The 19281-nt window shown below is 41.0% G+C and overlaps 1 protein-coding gene across 6 annotated transcripts; it reads left to right on the plus strand.

Moving 5' to 3' along the window:
- The first annotated feature begins 2574 nt into the window (after positions 1-2574).
- MAFG (MAF bZIP transcription factor G) lies at positions 2575-12666 on the plus strand. Of its 6 annotated transcripts, none has more exons than XM_070740088.1 (3): positions 2575-2593; positions 11274-11335; positions 11417-12666. In XM_070740088.1, the coding sequence occupies exons 2-3, from the start codon at positions 11300-11302 to the stop codon at positions 11867-11869; spliced, it is 489 nt and encodes a 162-aa protein (XP_070596189.1). In that variant the 5' UTR covers positions 2575-2593; positions 11274-11299; the 3' UTR covers positions 11870-12666. The 6 variants fall into 6 exon arrangements, with proteins under 6 accessions (XP_070596189.1, XP_070596186.1, XP_070596187.1 ...); XM_070740085.1 differs by lacking the exon at positions 2575-2593 and adding an exon at positions 2705-2941; XM_070740086.1 differs by lacking the exon at positions 2575-2593 and adding an exon at positions 2846-3701.
- The last annotated feature ends 6615 nt before the right edge of the window (positions 12667-19281 follow it).

Consider the following 19281-nt stretch of genomic DNA (forward strand, 5'->3'; position numbering starts at 1 on the left):
TTTTTAATAGTATGTGTGAAACTCAAAGGAAACAGGTTTCTTTCCCAGTGAAGCTTTGGAAGATGAAATAAATCTGATCCAAGATCTCTTGAGACTTTTTACTATAATGTATACTTTGCCTTATCTCTAGCTCTGAAGTGTGGCTGCAGTATTCCTCTTCCCAGGCACCTAAGCAAGAAACTATGAGTGCAACTTTCCTGCATCAGCATTTTCAGCGCAGACCTCACTGCTCCTTACAATTTCCGCAGTTTTGTGAAAGTGTAGACACAGCAAAGACTTAACACAAATGTGAGGAGGGGAAGGGGATACTCCTTAAAGAGGAAGGACAGCACCAGAAGGTGGGCATCAAGAAATACTGGCTCATTGTTAATGAAATGAAAAACAAGAGACTTATAACTTGCAAATCACAGCAATTCCCATATGATGTATAAACGAGGTAAATTAGTGATTCAGCTATGACAAGTTCAATTTCCTGGGTGGTTGGCAGATAGCTATAGGCATTTCACCTGCACAATGCAGTGTTTGTTTTATTAATGAAGGGAAATTAAGAGCTATTAGAATTTCAGTTGTTTAAGCATACCTGACTGCTTGGGGCAGGGGTGATTTCTATTTACCTTCCTCACTGGTTCCCCTTGCAACGGAAGTGCACATTTTGTGTGTGCGTGTCCCTTTCCAGAAATGATCTCTGAGCATGTGCAATATTTTTAAAAAGCTTCTGCACATGCGCAGAAGCAAAAAAAAAGAAAAGATGGAGCCACCTATGGCACCATTGAGAGAAAGGCTTGGGGGCATGGAAGGCCTGGGTCACATCTGGTTTCAGTGACCCAGGCTACCAAGTTACTTTTCTTAGAGATACCAGGTCCTAAGCCAGTTTAGTCAGTTCTGGGAATAACATATTTGTCCAGTCTGTATGTGATTGAATACCTATGTGATGAGGAAATGTCTGACCTATATTAGGAATTGGTCTATGGAATAAGAAGCAAAAGTATCTTGATAGTTTAGGTAAACACCTACAGACTAAAAAGACACAACACACAAACATTGCTGTAGACTAATATTTTCTCTCTCTTGCTTCCCTTTTAATACCACAAGCTTGGATCTACAGGGTTCTGAAAAGCAGGAATAGCTGCAGAAGTATTAAATGATTGATTTCTTTGCTCACAATGAAGAAAGCACTATTGAGTGAAATACTGTGAGGGAAAGGTTTGAAAACTTTCTAGTAAGCAAGTCTCCGTCTAGAAAAATTGAAAGTGCTGGCTCAGGCAGCTTATTTACAATGGAATTGTGGATCAGGTACCACATTTCACAATTATTGGCTAGATAATAAAAACTGTCTGGCATTCCATACAGTGTCTAAAAAGATATTATAAGGCCATTTTCTCTAAAGTCATTTATAGCATCTTATATCCTCATTCAAACGTTGCTGTGCTAATAACAGTAATGAAGCTTTATATTGCCACAACATTGGCTGATGTTGCTATAAAATGCTATAAAACACTAATGAAGAAATGGCCTAAGTCTGGCAAATTTGGAGGCATCAGCTACAAGACTTGCTCTCTGGAACCTTCCAGGACTCTTTTGGCACCAAAGTACCCCTTTGGATATCTCTTCCTAATGACTTTGTAAACAACCCAGGACTTATCTCCCTCCCTTCTTTCCCCCAGTTTTCTAAGGATCTAATTGAGAAAAACGCTGGGATGAGTGTAGTTGAGAAACACTGGCAATTCAACATCTATCTCTACTCTATTGTATGCAGACCAACCTTAGACAGCAGCATCTCCTTGCCTATGCAAAAATTTTGCACTCCTGCCTTTGGTTTTTTTAAATGGATTTTTATTCCTCAGCACCGATATTGCAATACTGTATCTGGATTTAGCGTGGTGTAATTCTTTTCACCCCACTGGTTTATTTTATTTTTTTAAAGGAAGTTTCCCAATATTCTTCTTTCAAGTCTCAGTTTCTGTTGCACTCGGGAAAACGGAAAGGTCAGAGACTTATGTATGTATGTATTTTTTATTTTTTTACTTTTTCATCTATCTATTTATCTATTATTTATCCTATCTATCTATCCATCCATCATTCATTGCGACTTGTATGCGGCCCAACTCCTTGGGGACTCTGGGCGGCTGACAGCAATATAAAAACAAGAAAACAATTATTAAAAAATGGTTATCTAAGTGGACTTCTTTTTTAACTACAGACCCCACCAGGGTCACTTTCTATTTCTTCCAATCTCTCTTTTCGCAAAAGCGGCTTCTTTCAGGAAAACAGCTGTTTGTAGATGCCCCCTACCCACCCCGAACCCCGCCGTTGCCACACACACACACACACACACACACACACACACACACACACACACACACAAATAGGAGACACTTTGGAATTGTAAAGGCCGGCAATAGTCGAGGGTGACCAAATCACATCCCCCCCCTCACTGTCTGGTACCAAACGCTTCACGGGGAGGGGTGGGGGGGAAGAAGGGGGGGCTACGCGGTCAGCGCGGCTCAGTCTCGCGCCACCTCGGGCCACTTCGGTTTCAAGCCTCGACGTTCTGGAGCCGCCCCAGCGCCGCGCTCGCGCGCGGTCCTGGCACGTGAGGCATTTGTTTTTTCTTTTTTTCCCCTCACCAGCTTCGCAGCCGCCGCTCTCGCGCCGCTGTTATTGTTCTGAAGGGGTGGGAGGGAAGAAGAGGAGAGAAGGGAAGAGCCGGGTGGAGGGAACCTTTTTTTTTTTTGGGTGGGCGCCTCCCCCTTTAAGGGCTCGGGGCGGCTGCACCGACAACGGCTTCATGAATGGAGGCACGTGACCCAAACATCACGTGACGTGTCCGCGAAGCGGCGGCGGCGGCGGACCCCGGACTCCTCAGTCCCTGTGTGCGTGGCGGACTTCCCCCCCTTCCCCGCCCCGGACCCTCCCCCCCTCCGGAGGCACCGAGCGGAGGGTGAGCGCTTGAACGGGGCGCCCCCTCCTTTTGGAGGGGTGGGGGTGGGGAGGAAAGCTAGTGACCCCCCCCCCCCAGCAAGAGCGGGAGGAAGAAAGAAAGGAAAGGGAGGAGGGAGGAGGAGGAGGAGAAGCAAAAGGGAATTAACGCGTGGGGGGGGGGGAGTGGAGTGGGGGGGGGGTTATCGGGGATCCCTTAGGGGACACACGGCTCCTTTTCCCCCCCGAACGGATCGGCTTCTTGAGTTGCATTCCTTCCCGCGAGTGTTTATTTTCTTGGGGGGGAAATAGCGCCTCCTGCTCCGGGCTGCCGTCTCTCTCCCTCGTTCTGGCGGAGGGTGTTTGTGTCAGGGTGGGTGGGTGGGGGGTGAAGCTGAGAGGGCGAACCGAACCTGACAGGGACCGTAATTCCCTCCTGCCGCCTTTTCCTCCGCTCCGCCGACTTCCTTCCCCCCCCCCCCCCGTGGCTGACAGGTGGGTGGGTTTCCCTCCTCCTCCTCCTCCTCTTCCTCCCGTTTCCTTCTGGAGCGGGTCTGCTGCGGCGTGGGTGGCCGTCCTTGTTTCCCCGCGGGAGGAGGAGAAATGCCGTCGCTCCCCGGGATGGTGGCGGTGGCGGTTTGACTTTTCCTGCTGGCGGAGATTGTGAGGGGTGAAAAGAAGAAGGCGAGGAAGAAGAAGAAGAAGTCGGACCCTTCTCCGCTGGCTCTTGCACTACCTCGAGTGCGCTCTCACACCGCCTGGGAAAGTAGCTGGGGAGGGAGGTAAGGCGAAAGTCAGTGTCTTCCTCTCTCTAAGCTGTCGGTGCGGTTCTGAGGACGCGCAGCCATGTCTGCGAGTGTGAAAAGGGCTTGCCGTGCTGACTCATCAGGTGTCTGGGAACGGAGGAAAGGCCGAATAATGTTTTTGGGGTGGGGCTGAGGAAGAGCAGCGGGTTGTGTGGGGGGTTTCACAAGAGTGTAGGGATGAGGTGGACTGAATTTAACCCCCCCCCCCCTCTGTTGTATCTCTCCTGGCTGCAGCCTTCTGTGTGCAGAGTCCAGACATTGCTGACTCATCAACATGAGGTCACCCATAAGTATATGTTGCACACACACACAGAAAGGAATGGGGGCTAACTAGGATTAAGGAGTCCAGGCAGAAGGAAAAACAGGGGAACCCAAACACATAATCTGCTGATTCATCCTTTTGTAGGGTAGCCAGACTTGACCTCAGATCCCCTTTCATCTACAAGCCCTTGTGCTAGTCTCGGACTCTGTAGTGCTGTGTGTATTTGTAGTGAGCAAGAAGGTAGGAGAGAGTGTGGATGTGAATTTGGTAAAAATGGTTTTATGGGGACATTTGGCGGAGGAAGGGAGAAATGAACGAGAGAACTGCCAGGGTGTCCTTATGCTCCCTATGCACGCAGATACAGACACTCTTGTTTTGGATAATAAAATTGTAGGTCCTGAAAACAGCAGCTTTTATAAAATGCTCCTTCTGTTGTTAGTTCCTAGTTGTCTCTTAGAAAATGTTTTTAAAGAGCTCTGAGGAAAAAAATAAACATGGGCATGTTGTTTTGCAGAAATGCAAAGGACGTAGACACGTACTTCTGGATGGCTCATTTGTATACCAAAGCACAGATGTGCAACAAGTGCATCCGGTTTTCTGTTGAGTCCCTTCTGGGGAATTCTCACAGCAGAGCTTCCATTCTCACCTACAGAGGGCAGTTTGTCCTCTGTCAGTCTGATAATGCTTAGGTATTAATGGGAGTATAAATATATTTGAATGGTGAAGGTATACTAATTACCTGTAAACATATTGCAGGTAAAACAGCTAGCCATCTTAGCCTGGTGTCTTTTCAACTAATTTTTTCCCCTTGTGATTCTAAAATAAAATTATTAATTTTTTTGGGTGTTTCATCTATTTTGAGGAAAATGAATAGTTGAGATATTACAAACCAGTCATATGTAATATAGGTCAAAGACAGTTAGGTGGACATAATTTAAAAACTGAAATGCCTCTCACTATTTCTCTATTGTCTCAAATTGGAGATCAATAGGCAGAAGATATAAGTGCTGAAATTATTTGACTAACTCAATGTGCACTAGCTATTTACAGAATTGTAGTTCCTTGCATGACTAGTGGCTCACAGAAAGCAAACTGTGATTTATTCAGAAACAGAAATCCAAAGGGAGCTTTGTTTGTGATATAAAAAAATGAGTTTCAATTATGGGAACGGTATGAAGCTGACAGTCTTCTAGATATGTAGGAAAAGCAGAATGTTGATTTCCATTCTGCTGAGTAAGAGGTACAGTAGTAGAAAGCAAGTTGAAACATTAGGTACATTTGGGAGACTTTGCCTGAGGCAAGTCATGTTGATTTTGAGGAGGCAATATTCCCTAGTGATGGTATCTTTCTGGATATTTTACAGGACAAGCATTTTCTTCTACATTCTTTTGCCCTAGCTAAAATGTCAGTGTAAGTTTAGGGAGCAAATTGGGAAGTTATTTGTAGGCAGGTTTCTGTAAATGTATGACCAGCAGATGCAGATGAGAACAACACTGCTTTTTACACTACACTTGTGGAAAAACCTCCTACATGGTATACACTCCAGCTTCTGATTCTCCCCTTTAGTCTGTTTCCTTTTTCATCTCTTAAAAGTTTCTTCTTCTTCTTTCTCTGATGGTGCTGCCTTTGCTGCTGGAATGGGTGATGTCATTGTGTTTACACTAGTTTGAAGGCATAGTGCGCTGAACCAGGAATGTTGAGAATGGGGCCTGTGTTGAATCATGCACTCTGCTGTCAGCTCTGTTGTAAGCAAAGAATTGGCGGCACTTGTGCTGAGTGCAGGCCTTTTGGACTTCTGGCAAAATGTGTTGAGGTTGCACTTTTTTCCCCCTTTACAGCCATCGCACTTGGCACTTTTCAGTGTGATCTTTCTTCGGGAAGCTGTCAAAAAGCTGAGAAATCAGCAGTCTGGGGAGTTAGACCAAGTTTGTCTCTGTCTGGATGCCAATTCTCTCTGGCTGTCCTCCTTGCAAGTTGTTCACAAGTGCAGCTTCTGTGCAGAGCTGTAAAAAAACCCAACACCTTGTATATATCCTGAGTCAGGCATAATGCTGAATGTGAAATTTTTTATAGGTTTTTTTCCACTTAATCATCACTGTCCTTATTCCCCCCCCCTTTTTTTTATGAATGATGAATGGAAATGAATCTTTCTACAATTGAATCTATATGATATCTGACATTGATAACTAATGTTACACTCCTTGTATTAAAAAATTCTTAATCTTTAGAAGTTTAGGACAAATGAAGAACTTTTTTTGTGTTTGACTCTCAGAGCTACTGGACATAATATTTCATCTTTTCTACACAGCAATCTATGCTGACCACCTTTAACAATGAAAATCAGCTCCAGTCAACTTTCAGTCCTTCTGTGCAATCTTCTCACATGTTAATTGCTTTCCTAATCATTAATCCTGATTATGTTCTAAAACTGCAGTACTTGCCCTATGAGGAGCCTCACTAAATTATCCAGGTGGCTAATCCTTTGTATAGTCTCCTACTAGGCAGCATTTCCTTGGGATTTTTTTATTGATTGCCACTAGCATAGTTATTCTAAGGTTCTGACCTGTATTGGATTTACACTGTGACACCAAATCTGTTTTTGGTCATGCAGTTTTGTTGTGTTGCCTGTGTTCATATTCCTTTTACATGAGCGTTAGCCATGGTACCTAACACTGACGTGCCATAGATGAAACTTATATAGGTGTAGGTTAGACTTGACTTTTGAATGAATATGTAACTTTCCTTTTGTAAACCAAAACTGCTTTGTTTACAGTTTTGTTCCTAGTTCCTATGGCTGCATGTGGTTTTTAGATAAAGCTGGAAAATTGATATACATACATAAATACATACATACATACATACATACATACATACATACATACATACATACATACAGTACATATGTGAATATAATTGTGCCTGCCCCAGTGTTTTTTAACCAATATTTCAAGCAGTGTTACAGTAATGGAAACGTTCTCCCTCTTGTAATTTCTTTCTAATCAGAAAACATGGCTACTGGTTACTGACTGTCTTTCCCACATACTTGAAGTACTAATTCCCAAATTGTGCTTCTAAAACTTTTTGATGGTAAAGCACAGTAAGCTGTGCAGTATAGTACATGTCTTACTGTACAATTAATGTGTTTCAAACTTGCTTCTTAGCTGCAAAAGCAAAATTAAGGCAGTGGGGTCTCATTTAAGACACTTGTGGCCCACTATATTAAGTATGTTAGAGCTTTAATCAGTGACAGTAGCCATGTCTTTTGGGCACAAGAATTTGGCTGGTCAGCAATTTTCAGTGCTCTAGCAGTATCTGAGTTGTTTGGCTGGCTTATTAGTAATCTTGGAAAGCGCTGAAGCCATCCCTTCTGGGGTACTGCTGGGGGACCTTTTTTTTTTTCTTTTGCTGACACTAGCTTGTCTTGATTCTTTGCTATAAATGTGAACTGATGTTTTATACATTCAGCAAACAAGAACCCGGTTGGTATGGAAGAGGCATTTATTATGTAAATACTGATGATATGCTTGGGTGAGTAAAAGGTAATCCGCATCCATGCAGTTTTGCTATGGAGATGGTTTATTATTGCCTGAGATGTCTTTTGGCTTAATGCCTAGCCCCAGAGCCCTGAAATGCTCTGATGGTCTCCCACATGAGCCCAGACCCTGCATAGCTTGTAAGCATAGATGTGGTCAACCAGGTGCTGCCATGTGAGGATGCACGAGGGAGAGATAAACATGAAAATCCTTATCGAGGGTGACTTCTCTGTGCTTGAGTTACCTCTGGCCATTTTATTCTTCCTTTTTTGAAGGGTGTGGGGAGCAATTATTGAGGCTTCTGAGCTGTTCCAGAGGAGTAATTAAACATAGCAGAGATAATTTACAATATCTGATTCAATGGTTTGGGGGAGCTATCAGGCCTTCTTTAAGAGAAAGTAACAATTCTTGCATATAGTTGCATGTTGAGAACAAATTAGAAGTACAGTGGTACCTCTACTTAAGAACTCAATTCATTCCGTGATAGAAACATAGAAACATAGAAGTCTGACGGCAGAAAAAGACCCCATGGTCCATCTAGTCTGCCCTTATACTATTTTCTGTATTTTATCTTAGGACGGATATATGTTTATCCCAGGCATGTGATCAGGTTCTTAAGTAGAAAAGATTGTAAGTAGAAGCATTTTTCCCCATAAGAATCAATAGAAAAGCAAATAATGCGTGCAAATCCATTAGGAAAGAAATAAAAGCTCAGAATTTGGGTGGGAGGAGGAGGAAGAAGAAAAGGAGGAGGACAGTCGCTGCCAAAGGAAGAAGGTGAGGTGAGGGGAATCAAAAAAATCCCAAATGTTAAAGTTTAAAAAAAACAAAAAAAGAGGGACTCTGAGGTGGTGATGAGGAGCATGTGCCTCCCATACACCTGGTGCGAGGCTGCCTCCCATACACTGCGCCAGAGAGAGAGACCCAGGTGGCCGAGAGGGGGGAATCTCCTGCTCCTTTGACCGCTGCTGTTGCTGCTACCTGCTTCCTCTTTCTTCTCATGCTGAAGGGCTCCCCTCTCCTCTCGCTCGCTCGCTTTGTAGCCAGCACCTTTCCTTCACTGTGGTGACTCCTCGGTTTGGCTGAAGCCAAGTTATTCTGGCCGGGGCAAAGCGTCCCCTTTTGCCTTTCCATGCCCAGACGCTCTAGGAGGCAACCTTGCTCCGGGTGTATGGGAGGCAGCGCGAGAGAGTCACCACAGCAAAGTGGTTTATTCTCTCTCCAGGCGCCCAGAGAAAGGAAAACGCTTTGTTCGCTCTGGACTGCCAAATTCTCCTTAAGCGCCACCCAAAGGCTTGTCTGGCAGCCCAGAAAAGCCCAAAATGGCGGGGATTAAAGGGGGAATGGCAGGAAACTGGCCTTTGTGCCACTCTCAAATTTCCTGGGAAATTTTTCTGGGCTCAGGTTCTTAAGTAGAAATGGTTCTTAAGAAGAGATAAAAAAAGCTTGAACACCGGTTCTTATCTAGAAAAGTTCGTAAGTAGAGTTGTCCTTAGGTAGAAGTACCACTGTATTTGATTTTCGCTCTTAAGGAAACTGGTGGGTAATTTTGGTTTACTCAAGACAGCCACAATGAATGACCAAGATTTCTCTATTTGTGGATTATGTATGTCTAAGAAAGCTCTTGTGAGTTTAAGTAGTGGTTTCAGTAGTGTAAGATTAAAACAGATTAGTGTCTATTCAGGTAATGTAAAATTGCTAGCAAATGTTTGTGTTATCTTGGAGAACTTGTATTTCTTGTGAATACCAATATTATAATTTATAGGTCCATCCAAGACTTATATGATACATGCTAAAAGCATAAATGTAGAAGCCTCATTCTAATACTTTTAAAACTTCTTTATATTTTCCACTTTTGGAAGAATTTCTGAAATAATAAACAATAAGTTAGCAGCACACATTTCCTAAATAATGAGTTGTCTGGAAATTTAGAACAATGCAACATGAATACAATAAAACTCAGGGATCAGACTTACCGTGTCACATTGCCATCATGTGATGTTTCACCCTGTTTTTCCCATTTGCGAAGCTGGGGTGGGCGTGGCCTGCACCTGGTGCATCGGGCCCATGGGTCGCCAGTTTGACACCCAATGCAGTAAGTGACTAGGTGACTTCTTAAGAATGGAGATAATATTTACCTGCATCTATAAAACATTGGCTGTATCTCAGGTTATTTTTGGTCCTGTTGATAAATGGCAATGTGAAAGAAAGCAACTGAACAGAGAAATAAATGGAAATATTTAATTTCTGTATTGCTAGTCAGAACCTTACCCAGCTGAATTTCTTTCTTTTTCCCCCAACTTTGTGTACTTACCACCAGTGTTCCCTCTAATTTTTTGGGGGGGGTGGGCAGAAAAGTATAGTGTCTGAGTGGCAGTCCCTTCGGGACTGGGCGGCACAGAAATAATAAATAAATAAATAAATAAACAAACAAACAAATAAAAAACCCACCCTGTTTTGCCTCAGAGAATTTCAAACTAAAATACTGTACTGTGTGTCTATAACAGTGAGCTCATAATAGGGCAACTCTATCAATATCAAAATGCCACTTAAATAGTTGAGCTAGTTTCAAACTAGATTTTGATTTTCTTTCTCTCTTCTTTACTCCCATTCTTTTTCTTTCTCTTTTCTTTCCTCTCTTTTTTCTATCTGTTTCTCTCTCTTCCTCTCTCTCTCCTTCCCTCTCACTCTTTCCCTCTCGGCTTCTGGGCAGGTTTGGAAAACTCTGAGTTGATGATGATTTGTAAGTGAGTGATTGCTCACTGCTCAGCTTAGAGGGAACTATGCTTACCACTGTTCTTCTATTAACATGTATGGGAAAAGCTAATCAAACAAAGACAGGCTATCAGAACCACAACAGTAGATTTATGCTCAATAATGACTATCCAATTATAGTGTATATAGTAACCTGGAGACAGGTAATTCTCTAAGGTTCTGCATGTTTCCCATTCCCTTGTCTGTCTTTTCCTTCCATCCTCTGGTCTTGCTGTTCTGTTTTGTAGATAAATAAATACCTCAGGTAGAGTGAATTAATTAACTGACTTTTTTTTAAAAAAGGTGCTATTCTTGAATACTTCTCCGTTACAACTATGGGGATATAGTGTTGCTTTGAACCCTATCAAGTCTATAAGGGTAATTCCTTGGCAACTCTCTTAGACTGCAGCTCTCTTGCTAGGCTGTAGCGTAGTATAAGGCGTGCACTGTGAGCGAGGCTGCTAATATGCTGAGTCAGCATGACTGGCTCAGCACAGCCATGCAGGACCCGGGCTGCCAGGCTATTTTTAAATGTGGCTTCATCCTATTCCAGCTCCTCCCAAACTTCCAAATCTTCCTTTTTCGTGAGCATTTGCTCTTAAGATTTATAGGAAGCTGTGGGGTTGGCAAGAGACTGGGCAGAATTGGTTAAGAGGTCGTGTGAACCCCACAGTTGGTTAATGCTGTATAGAGAATACCTGTATTTGGTACTTCCATGCCTGCCTAGTCCGAGTATTTATATTTATATTTATATTTATATTTATATTTATATTTATATTTATATTTATATTTATATTTATATTTATATTTATATTTATATTTATATTTATATTTATATTTATATTTATATTTATATTTATATTTATATTTATATTTATATTTATATTTATATTTATATTTATATTTATATTTATATTTATATTTATATTATTTATTTAGCTGCTTTTGGATGATGCAGAACGTGACTTTGATACCATCTACCCATTTTGTATCTTCCAGAATTTGATTGTGAAGGCTTGCGTGTTATGACGACCCCCAACAAAGGAAACAAAGCCTTGAAGGTAAATAAGGCAAGACTTGGGGTTAGCTGGCCATGCATGCAACCAGAATCCCCCTAAAGCATGTTTCTGCGGTCTCTGCAGGTGAAGCGGGAGCCAGGGGAGAATGGGACCAGCTTGACAGATGAAGAGCTGGTGACCATGTCTGTACGGGAGTTGAACCAGCATCTGCGGGGCTTATCTAAGGAAGAGATAATCCAACTCAAGCAACGCCGGCGGACCCTGAAGAACAGAGGCTATGCTGCTAGCTGCCGGGTCAAGAGGGTAACACAGAAGGAAGAGCTGGAGAAACAGAAGGCAGAACTTCAGCAGGAAGTGGAGAAGCTGGCTTCCGAGAATGCTAGCATGAAAATGGAACTTGATGCCCTGCGTTCCAAGTACGAGGCACTGCAGAACTTCGCCCGGACCGTTGCCCGGAGCCCTGTCATCCCTGCACGGGGGCCACTTGCTTCCAGCATGGGGCCCCTTGTTCCTGGCAAAGTTGCCACCACCAGCGTTATCACAATAGTTAAATCCAAAACGGACGCCCGGTCTTAGTGAAACGAGCACTGCCTGGGCTTGTCTGTGCAGGGCAGTTAGGCACAAAGCTCATCCGGAACCCCCAAAGCACAACCCTCTCCCAGATGGCCTAGCCCACACACAGGCACATGCTAGCCTGCTTGTCACTGCAGTTGCTTTGTTTTTAGCTTGTTCTGGTTGGTGTGACTGATGGTAACGCAACCTTTCCATTGTGAACAGAACCGTCCACCTAGTGTGTTCTGAACGTGGAAGCGGAAGGACCTCGGTACTCTTGCCAAAGAGATTTCCAGCAGCACGGAATCCATTCTTGGGTAGGAAATAACCCAAAGGGGAGGGAAGAGGTCATAGAGAGTTGGAAGACCTACTGTCAGTGATGACTTCAATACCGTTCTTCCAGGGTTGAGTCAGCTGTCCAGTTTGCTGCTTGTAAATTGCTTGGTATCAGGGGGGGTAGTTTGTGTAAACCGTTTTTATATTACCATCTAGTTGCACCTTTTAGGTTGGAAGATGGGATTCCTTAGGACTTTTCTTGAAGGAGAGGGAAGTGGGGAAACAGCTATTTCCTGGTGTCTGTGCTGCAGAGGAAGGAAAGTAGCCAGGAATGAGCACTGTTGTATCTACGTACCAGATGATGTGGGTTACATTGCAGTGACCACAGGCCAGTTTTGTGCCTAATGTGTTGCACTGAACAAGACCAAAATCACTAGCTGTTTTCTGTGTTTGGAGAGTATCCAGTGTCTCTAGTGTGATGGTTTACACAACTAGTTTATGTAGTTTAAATAGCCCTTTATTTAAAAAGAGAAGCATTCATTTAAAACGTTATTAAATGATCTAAGTTTCAAATCTACAATTCGGTGAAGCACTTCTATTTAACAGTCTCCTTTTAGCCTGGGGACATGAGAATATACAATTGTCATATTCTTGGAGACAGAAAATGCAAATTTTAATAGTTTCTCGTTAAGTCTTTGTGGCTCTGAGGTTGGTTTTTATAAAGAGTTATTAGACTTTTATTTATAAATAACATAGGAAAAAAAAACAAAAAAAAAGAGGCTAGTCCTGTTTGATATCTTTTTTGCAATTGTACCAAAAGTGACTTATTCTTGAATTCCCCATCTGCTTCTTTTGTATTCCTGTTGTATTTAGTTGTCTGTGCTCTGAGGTCTTTTGTGGCGCTGTGACGTGATGGTGCCAGTGGCCACTTTGCTATGTGGGTGTCCTGTGAGCATTCGTTTGGCTTTCCCAGGGCTGAGTGCAGGTTTTCTGGGGCATTTGCCAGTAGGCCTTCTCAAAGGTGTTGTCTCATGAGAAAAATTACCTGAATCTGAAGACTGAAAAGAATGAGTTCTTTTAAGAGGTTAACAAAACTGCTTAATGATAGCTGGCAGGCAGTGTTGCATTATATCATGTCACTTGTATTACAATTGCCAATTTTTATTTTTTATTTTTGTGTGTGGCCGGGACTGGATGTTCCTAAATGTTGCAATGGTAATGGGTTAGAAGGGATCACTCCTGTAGGAATATGAAACAATTTACAGCATATCATACAAAAGGTCCACAAAATATGTTTTCTTGGGTTGGATTGTATGTAGCATTTGTGAAGATCCACTATTGCGGCAAGATTCTGTTGCTGGTAATACTACAGAAATTTTGTTTCCTCTTTCCTGTTTCCTTCTATGTTTTAGCATATTGAGCATTGCATAGCTTTCTAAGCCAGGAACTCAACAAGGTCTAAAGAGCATATGATGGTCAACATGACCCAGGGAAGTTCAAATTCATTGTTTTATCTTCTGGATACATAGTCTTATGGGAATCCTGATTTAGTTTCTTTGAAAGAGCTAGTCATTACAGACAAAGAAAGTTGCTTTACCTTCTCTGTTGCTTGCTTTGTAATTGACTTACAGAGTGTGTTACCAAGAGGAACAGGTGAGTTTGTATCTAGGTGGGCACTTGACCTTTTGCCCAGAAAATTGGCCATCAAAGTGAGCACAATTACTGACAGCTGGTAAACATTGAGTACTGGCCTATTCAGATCACCATATTTGGTCATTGTTTAGTTAACAGATACTAGAACCTGTTTTCACTAACTTTAACTGTTTCCAGAATTCACACTTAGTGAATTCTGAAAATTTTCACAGCTGAGACTCGGCTCAAAAAGCTCTTGTGGCTTTTCAAAAACTTCCAACTACATTCTAGGTATTGATGGCTAGAAAGAAAAAGTAGCTTTAATAACTTTTAAAGCAGTGTTAATAAATTCAATAAATAATAATAAATTCAAATCAGCTCAGAAACAACTATTCACAAAATTTAGTTGAGAATTTTGAAAATGATATTCCTGATATCTATTAACTGGCAAAGTTTTGCTGCCTAGAGTATGCTGGAGGGGAAAAAGGCTTTTAATGAGGACTTGCCTTCAAAATACAGTATCTTCATCATATCTGCTGGAACTCCTTTTTTTCTCACTGTAAGACCAATGCCCTCTGCAGATTACCTTTCTCAAATGGAGGGAAGGGCACTAGCTGTTTACAATATCTCAGTTGCCCTTTTGACACAGCAGATGGAAGGTGTTTCTAATTCTTTGTGCTTATTCTTGGCATATTTGAATTACATGTGTGTAAAACACCACTGAGCGATACGTAGACACTAAGAATAGCAAACTTCAGAGAGAGAAAAAAATAAGGTGCTTTAATGTGAACATGCGCTTCCCCCGGCTCCAGATTCTATCCAGAAATCACCATCACCACATTAGTTGCTACTTTTTATTTTAAATTTAAAAGCAATGGAATACAGGTTACTGCATACAGTAGCAGTAATTGCTAAGTCTTGCCTTAATTAAGGCATGCAGTTTCGGATCTTAAAAATTGTACCTGTGTGAAATAAATTGCTCTGAGCTACCTTGAGGTTAGTAAAATCTGATAATTTCCCTTGGGGAATGTTTTATCACTACTAATTTGAAAGACTTGGTAACCAATGTAGATCTGTGCAGAATTACTAGAGCCAGAAATTTCTTATGTTTAATTGTTCCATATCACTCTACCTCCTGGCATCTTTCTCTCCATCCTTAAGCTGTAGATTTTTTTCCCTTCCCTTTTCTTCCATTGCCTTCCACTTTCTAGTCCTTGCCAAAGAAGTCTAAATTCTGTGAAAACCAAACTATTGTAACTGAAATAAGCAATATTTATGCTTTCATGACAAACATGCAAATAACAATATGTAATCGCAATTTTCTCACCATCAAATTTATAAACAAGAGGTGAATTGTGGATTGAACTTTTAGGTTACCCGGTCATAGCTTCCTTTGAGAGTTGCATGAAATGCATTTATGTCACCTTGATGGAGGAGGAAACAACTCTCATATCTGAGCTGCCTGCTGTTTTAATTCAAAAGTTTGCCTCTCCATTGTTTGGCATGCTTTCTCTGCCATATTTGCACATTACTCCAAGGAAAGCAAGGCAAAGACATTGGTAATAGTTCCATACTGTCACAATACAGTTCAGTGTTGGGCTGCATTTCTGAAATAGGAATTTGTTTTTCGCCAGATAAATAGTTTTGGATCTCTTCAGTTCCATGACCATATATCATCCTAGACCAAGTTGGTTCTTCTATGATTTGTGGACTTCAACTTCCAGAATTCCTGAGCCAATCATGCTAGCTCAGGAATTCTGGGAGTTGAAGTCCACTTTGTAAGCGAACCTGAGTCCACTGGAAAAGGGTGGCCTAGAAATCCAAATATAATAATATAATAATAATAAAAATAATATCATAGAAGAGCCAATTTTGCCTACCCCTATCCTAGACATTTCTTGATTGGTAATCCTTAGAATTGGCTAAATAAATTTTTTTTGGTGCTTCTTCCTGGGTTGCTTGTTTTACAATCAAGATCCTGGATGCCGTGAGAAGCTGATTAAAAAAAAGTCTGCCTAGGATTTTATAAGAGTGGCTAGATTGGTTTTTGTAGTAAAACCAAGTGTCCTGGCACTTTAAAAACTATTACAACATCTTTTGTGGATTGAAATTTACTTCAGATCCATGAGATGATATCAAATTGGCTCTAATATATACAACTATCCAGATACATTTTAGATATTAAAAAGTACAGACTAATAATTTTTTTAAACCTTATACATACACACATTAATAATATAGCTTCCGTTTTCTGCAAAGTTGGTAACAAACATTACAAGGTATCTATATTATCTGCATTAGTCTGTGATCACTAAAAACATTAAAATATATTGGAAGTGCAATCTATATTTCTTGCAATTAGATTTTGATTATTCTTCCTACAGTAACAGTTTTCCCCATAAACAACCTGTACTCAGTATTAATTGGCCAGTTTGAGCTAATACTTCATCTATTGAAGTTGACTTGTCCACATAAATCTATGCCATAACATATTTGCTTGTCTTTAAGGTGCCACAAGACTCAGTCTCTTCCTCTAAAGATGCACCTTTTGCCCTTTTCAAGGCTAGATAAGTGAGATACTATCATCATTTGAGTGGGTTGCAAGACATTCTTATCACCAAATGGATATTTATGGAGCAAATCTGGCTCCAGAACCCAGTGGTCAATCTTCCAACTGGAGGTTGGGGAGAAGACAAGGGAACCCTTCATATCTCCCAGCTTCCTTCACTCTCAGCCTGTCTCCTAGTGTTCATGAGTTTGTTTTTGTTTTTCTGTCCTAGATTCCCCTCTCAAGCCCTTGCCCTCAATTTGTTTTCTGGTGTATAGCATCCAGAGTGTGATAGTTCTTGTTTTATAGGTGACTGTTTGGTTTTCCTGCTGTGAAGGGTGTTTTTGTTTTGTTGTTTTGTTTTGAATGGGGCATTTTGCTTGATGCAACAGGTTGCGGAGCGTTGCTTTCTACCTGGATGCAGAAGAGCGCCATGAAGTAGAATTCTGCCCTCTTGTGGCTGGCTTTGGGTGGGTGGGAAAAGAAGGGTTGTTTTATGTCGTGGTGAATTATGTAAAAGTGATATTTTGGATAATGAAAAAAACCTTTTTCTTTCCAGAAAAAATGCAAGACAAAACTGCAGGCTAAAAGCTGAGGAATATGCTAGTTAGCAATGGGTAGAGGCTACTCAGATGTTAGGTCCTTGAGGAACATGTTCCGGGGTGAAATAGATGCAGGAGCAGGAGGGAATGTACTACTTTGCACAGAAGACATTAAACATTTGTTGTTTCTTGCGGCATTGATCAGGTTTTTGCATCTGTTGTACACTGGCACATCCCAGTGAAATAGGATAGCATTTCACTATAATCTAGCAGTAAGCAGAGCTGGCGTATCTATATATTACTTTCACTTGGACTAGTAGTGTGTTCCAGTGGTACCCCTTGTCTTCTGTGCCAGTGAAGATAGAAGCACTTTCTGACAACTTGCCTTTCACCTCTTTCTGATATCTCAAACTGTATTTTGTTAGTAAAATAATTAATTAAGGGGCAGGAATCTTCTTTTCTGGTTTAATAGCACTGCTGCCGCTTCCAGTGATGCAACAGTGAAGAGCTGTGACTGTTCCTATAGAGGATTGTTCCTCCCTATGCAGAAAGGATCACGTAGTGATCCAGCTGTGGGCATCAGGCAAGTAGTTCTTCCAAGTATTGAGGACTTAGTCCCCTTCCAGATCTGATATACAGTATATGTGAGCTCTAGCTGCTTGCAGCTGACACTTGCCTGAATGAGAGGCACTGCACAGTTGAGTGAGCAGTCTCCTGTTTCCCAGTAAAGATACGTCCACTATTTGGCTATGCAAAGGTGTTTGGGATTCCTGTGCAGTTTCAAGTGCTACTTGTCCTTGTCCTCACCTGCGGTTTGCTCTGAATTTATTACATCCTTTGTCAAACTGGAATATTATGGAGAAACTAAATTATATTTGGTGTACTTAATGAACTGAACTGAGGGACTGTTCCTCCCCAACTCTCCAAATGTTGAAAGTAGTCCTTTAAAATATTAATTGAAATGACTTCACTACTGCTTTAAAATATTCGTTTAACAAGTCGGGGAGGAACATTTTGATCATAAGAAATTCAGTCTCCGAAGCTGATACAACTGGAGACGAATTCTATATGTTAGGGGTGTAAAAGCATACTGTCATGTCCTGGGTCTCTCCTGTACAACAGCCGAACCCAAGTAATTAATCAGTATTTATTGCTAAATTATTGTCCTTTTTCAATCTGTAGATAACTGTTGGGGATTTGTTGCCACAGCCCCAGTGGAGGTGTTGTTAATTTATTTATGTATATAATGTATGTTGATATGAAGCATTCTTTATTTTGTATATGACCAATAAACATCTTTAAAGAGGCTGGCCCCAATGATATCACTGAGCAGGTTTGGGTTGCTAAACTTGTTCTGTTGCTGTCAAGAGCTTTTAAGATTTTACTGTTTGTGTGCATTGTGTACACAACCTGCTCCCTGCCGCTTGAAAAGTCAAGTTAGTTTCCTGTTTGGATTTGGAAATTTCCCAGGAATCCTTTCCAGCTCAAAACTTTGGTGTGGTTGTTTTATTAGAAACTGTCCAGATTATTTGCCTCAGGGTTATATTTTTATTCGACATCCCTTTCCTCCAAGGATGAATAAGTTATATTCAATATTTGGTGATGGATAAATATATTTATTCAAATAGCATATTCATTGGTCTTTATCTACTGTAGTACAGAAAACTACATACTGCTTTCTAGTGAAATCAGGTTAATGTCCTTTACATTAATCTCCCTGTTTTTGAATTATGTACTTTAAAAAATGTAAAGCTTGAAATCATGCATTAAAATATGCAAATCTCTGGGCTTGTGCTCAGGACTGACACATCTAGGTTGTAATAATCCAGATGACCACTAAACAACAAAGAGGTAGCTATTTGCTGCCATCTAATGATTATCTAGATTTCTGTAATCCAGATAAAGTAGCCAGGTTAGATTTTATATAACATCTTTTTTAAATTTAGCTTTATTAAAACAACACTATTGTTCAGGTTATTAAGGTACGTGCTGGAGTTGGGCTAATACATGTAGGATTTAAGAATAAAGTGAATATTTTTGTATTTATCAAGTATAGCATAACTATAGGCAGTGACCCACAATAATTTTTCTTAATTATGTATTTCTTAGCAGTGCCTATATCTAACATTGTTGATATGTCATTACAAAAACAAAGTAATCCAAGAAACATTTTTGTGTTGAAGTTTCAGATTTCTCTTTCAGCACTCAACTAGACAAGGTCTAGTCTAAGATAGTGTGGCAAATAGCCCTGTTCTAATTTACATCAATATGCATAATAGCATCTGAAGCAATGTAAAAACAGAATTATAAGAACCTCTGTCCATTTCTGGTAGTAAGAATGCAACATTTTTGTTTTCTACAGATCTCATTAGACTAATATGATGAAGAAAGAAAAAGGAATCTAGATATTATCTGGATCTATATAATATACGAAGCAT

Source organism: Erythrolamprus reginae, chromosome 2 (assembly GCF_031021105.1).
Source record: "Erythrolamprus reginae isolate rEryReg1 chromosome 2, rEryReg1.hap1, whole genome shotgun sequence".
Lineage (NCBI taxonomy): Eukaryota > Metazoa > Chordata > Lepidosauria > Squamata > Dipsadidae > Erythrolamprus > Erythrolamprus reginae.

What these genes read in the sequence shown, in the direction of transcription:
- MAFG (XM_070740084.1), top strand. Translation starts at nt 10,955, where the DNA reads ATGCTGTATAGAGAATACCTGTATTTGGTACTTCCATGCCTGCCTAGT. An exon ending in TCCATGCCTGCCTAGTCCGA is followed by an intron (nt 11,007 to 11,273) that starts GTATTTATATTT and finishes TGTATCTTCCAG; the next exon opens with AATTTGATTGTGAAGGCTTG. An exon ending in AAGGAAACAAAGCCTTGAAG is followed by an intron (nt 11,336 to 11,416) that starts GTAAATAAGGCA and finishes CGGTCTCTGCAG; the next exon opens with GTGAAGCGGGAGCCAGGGGA.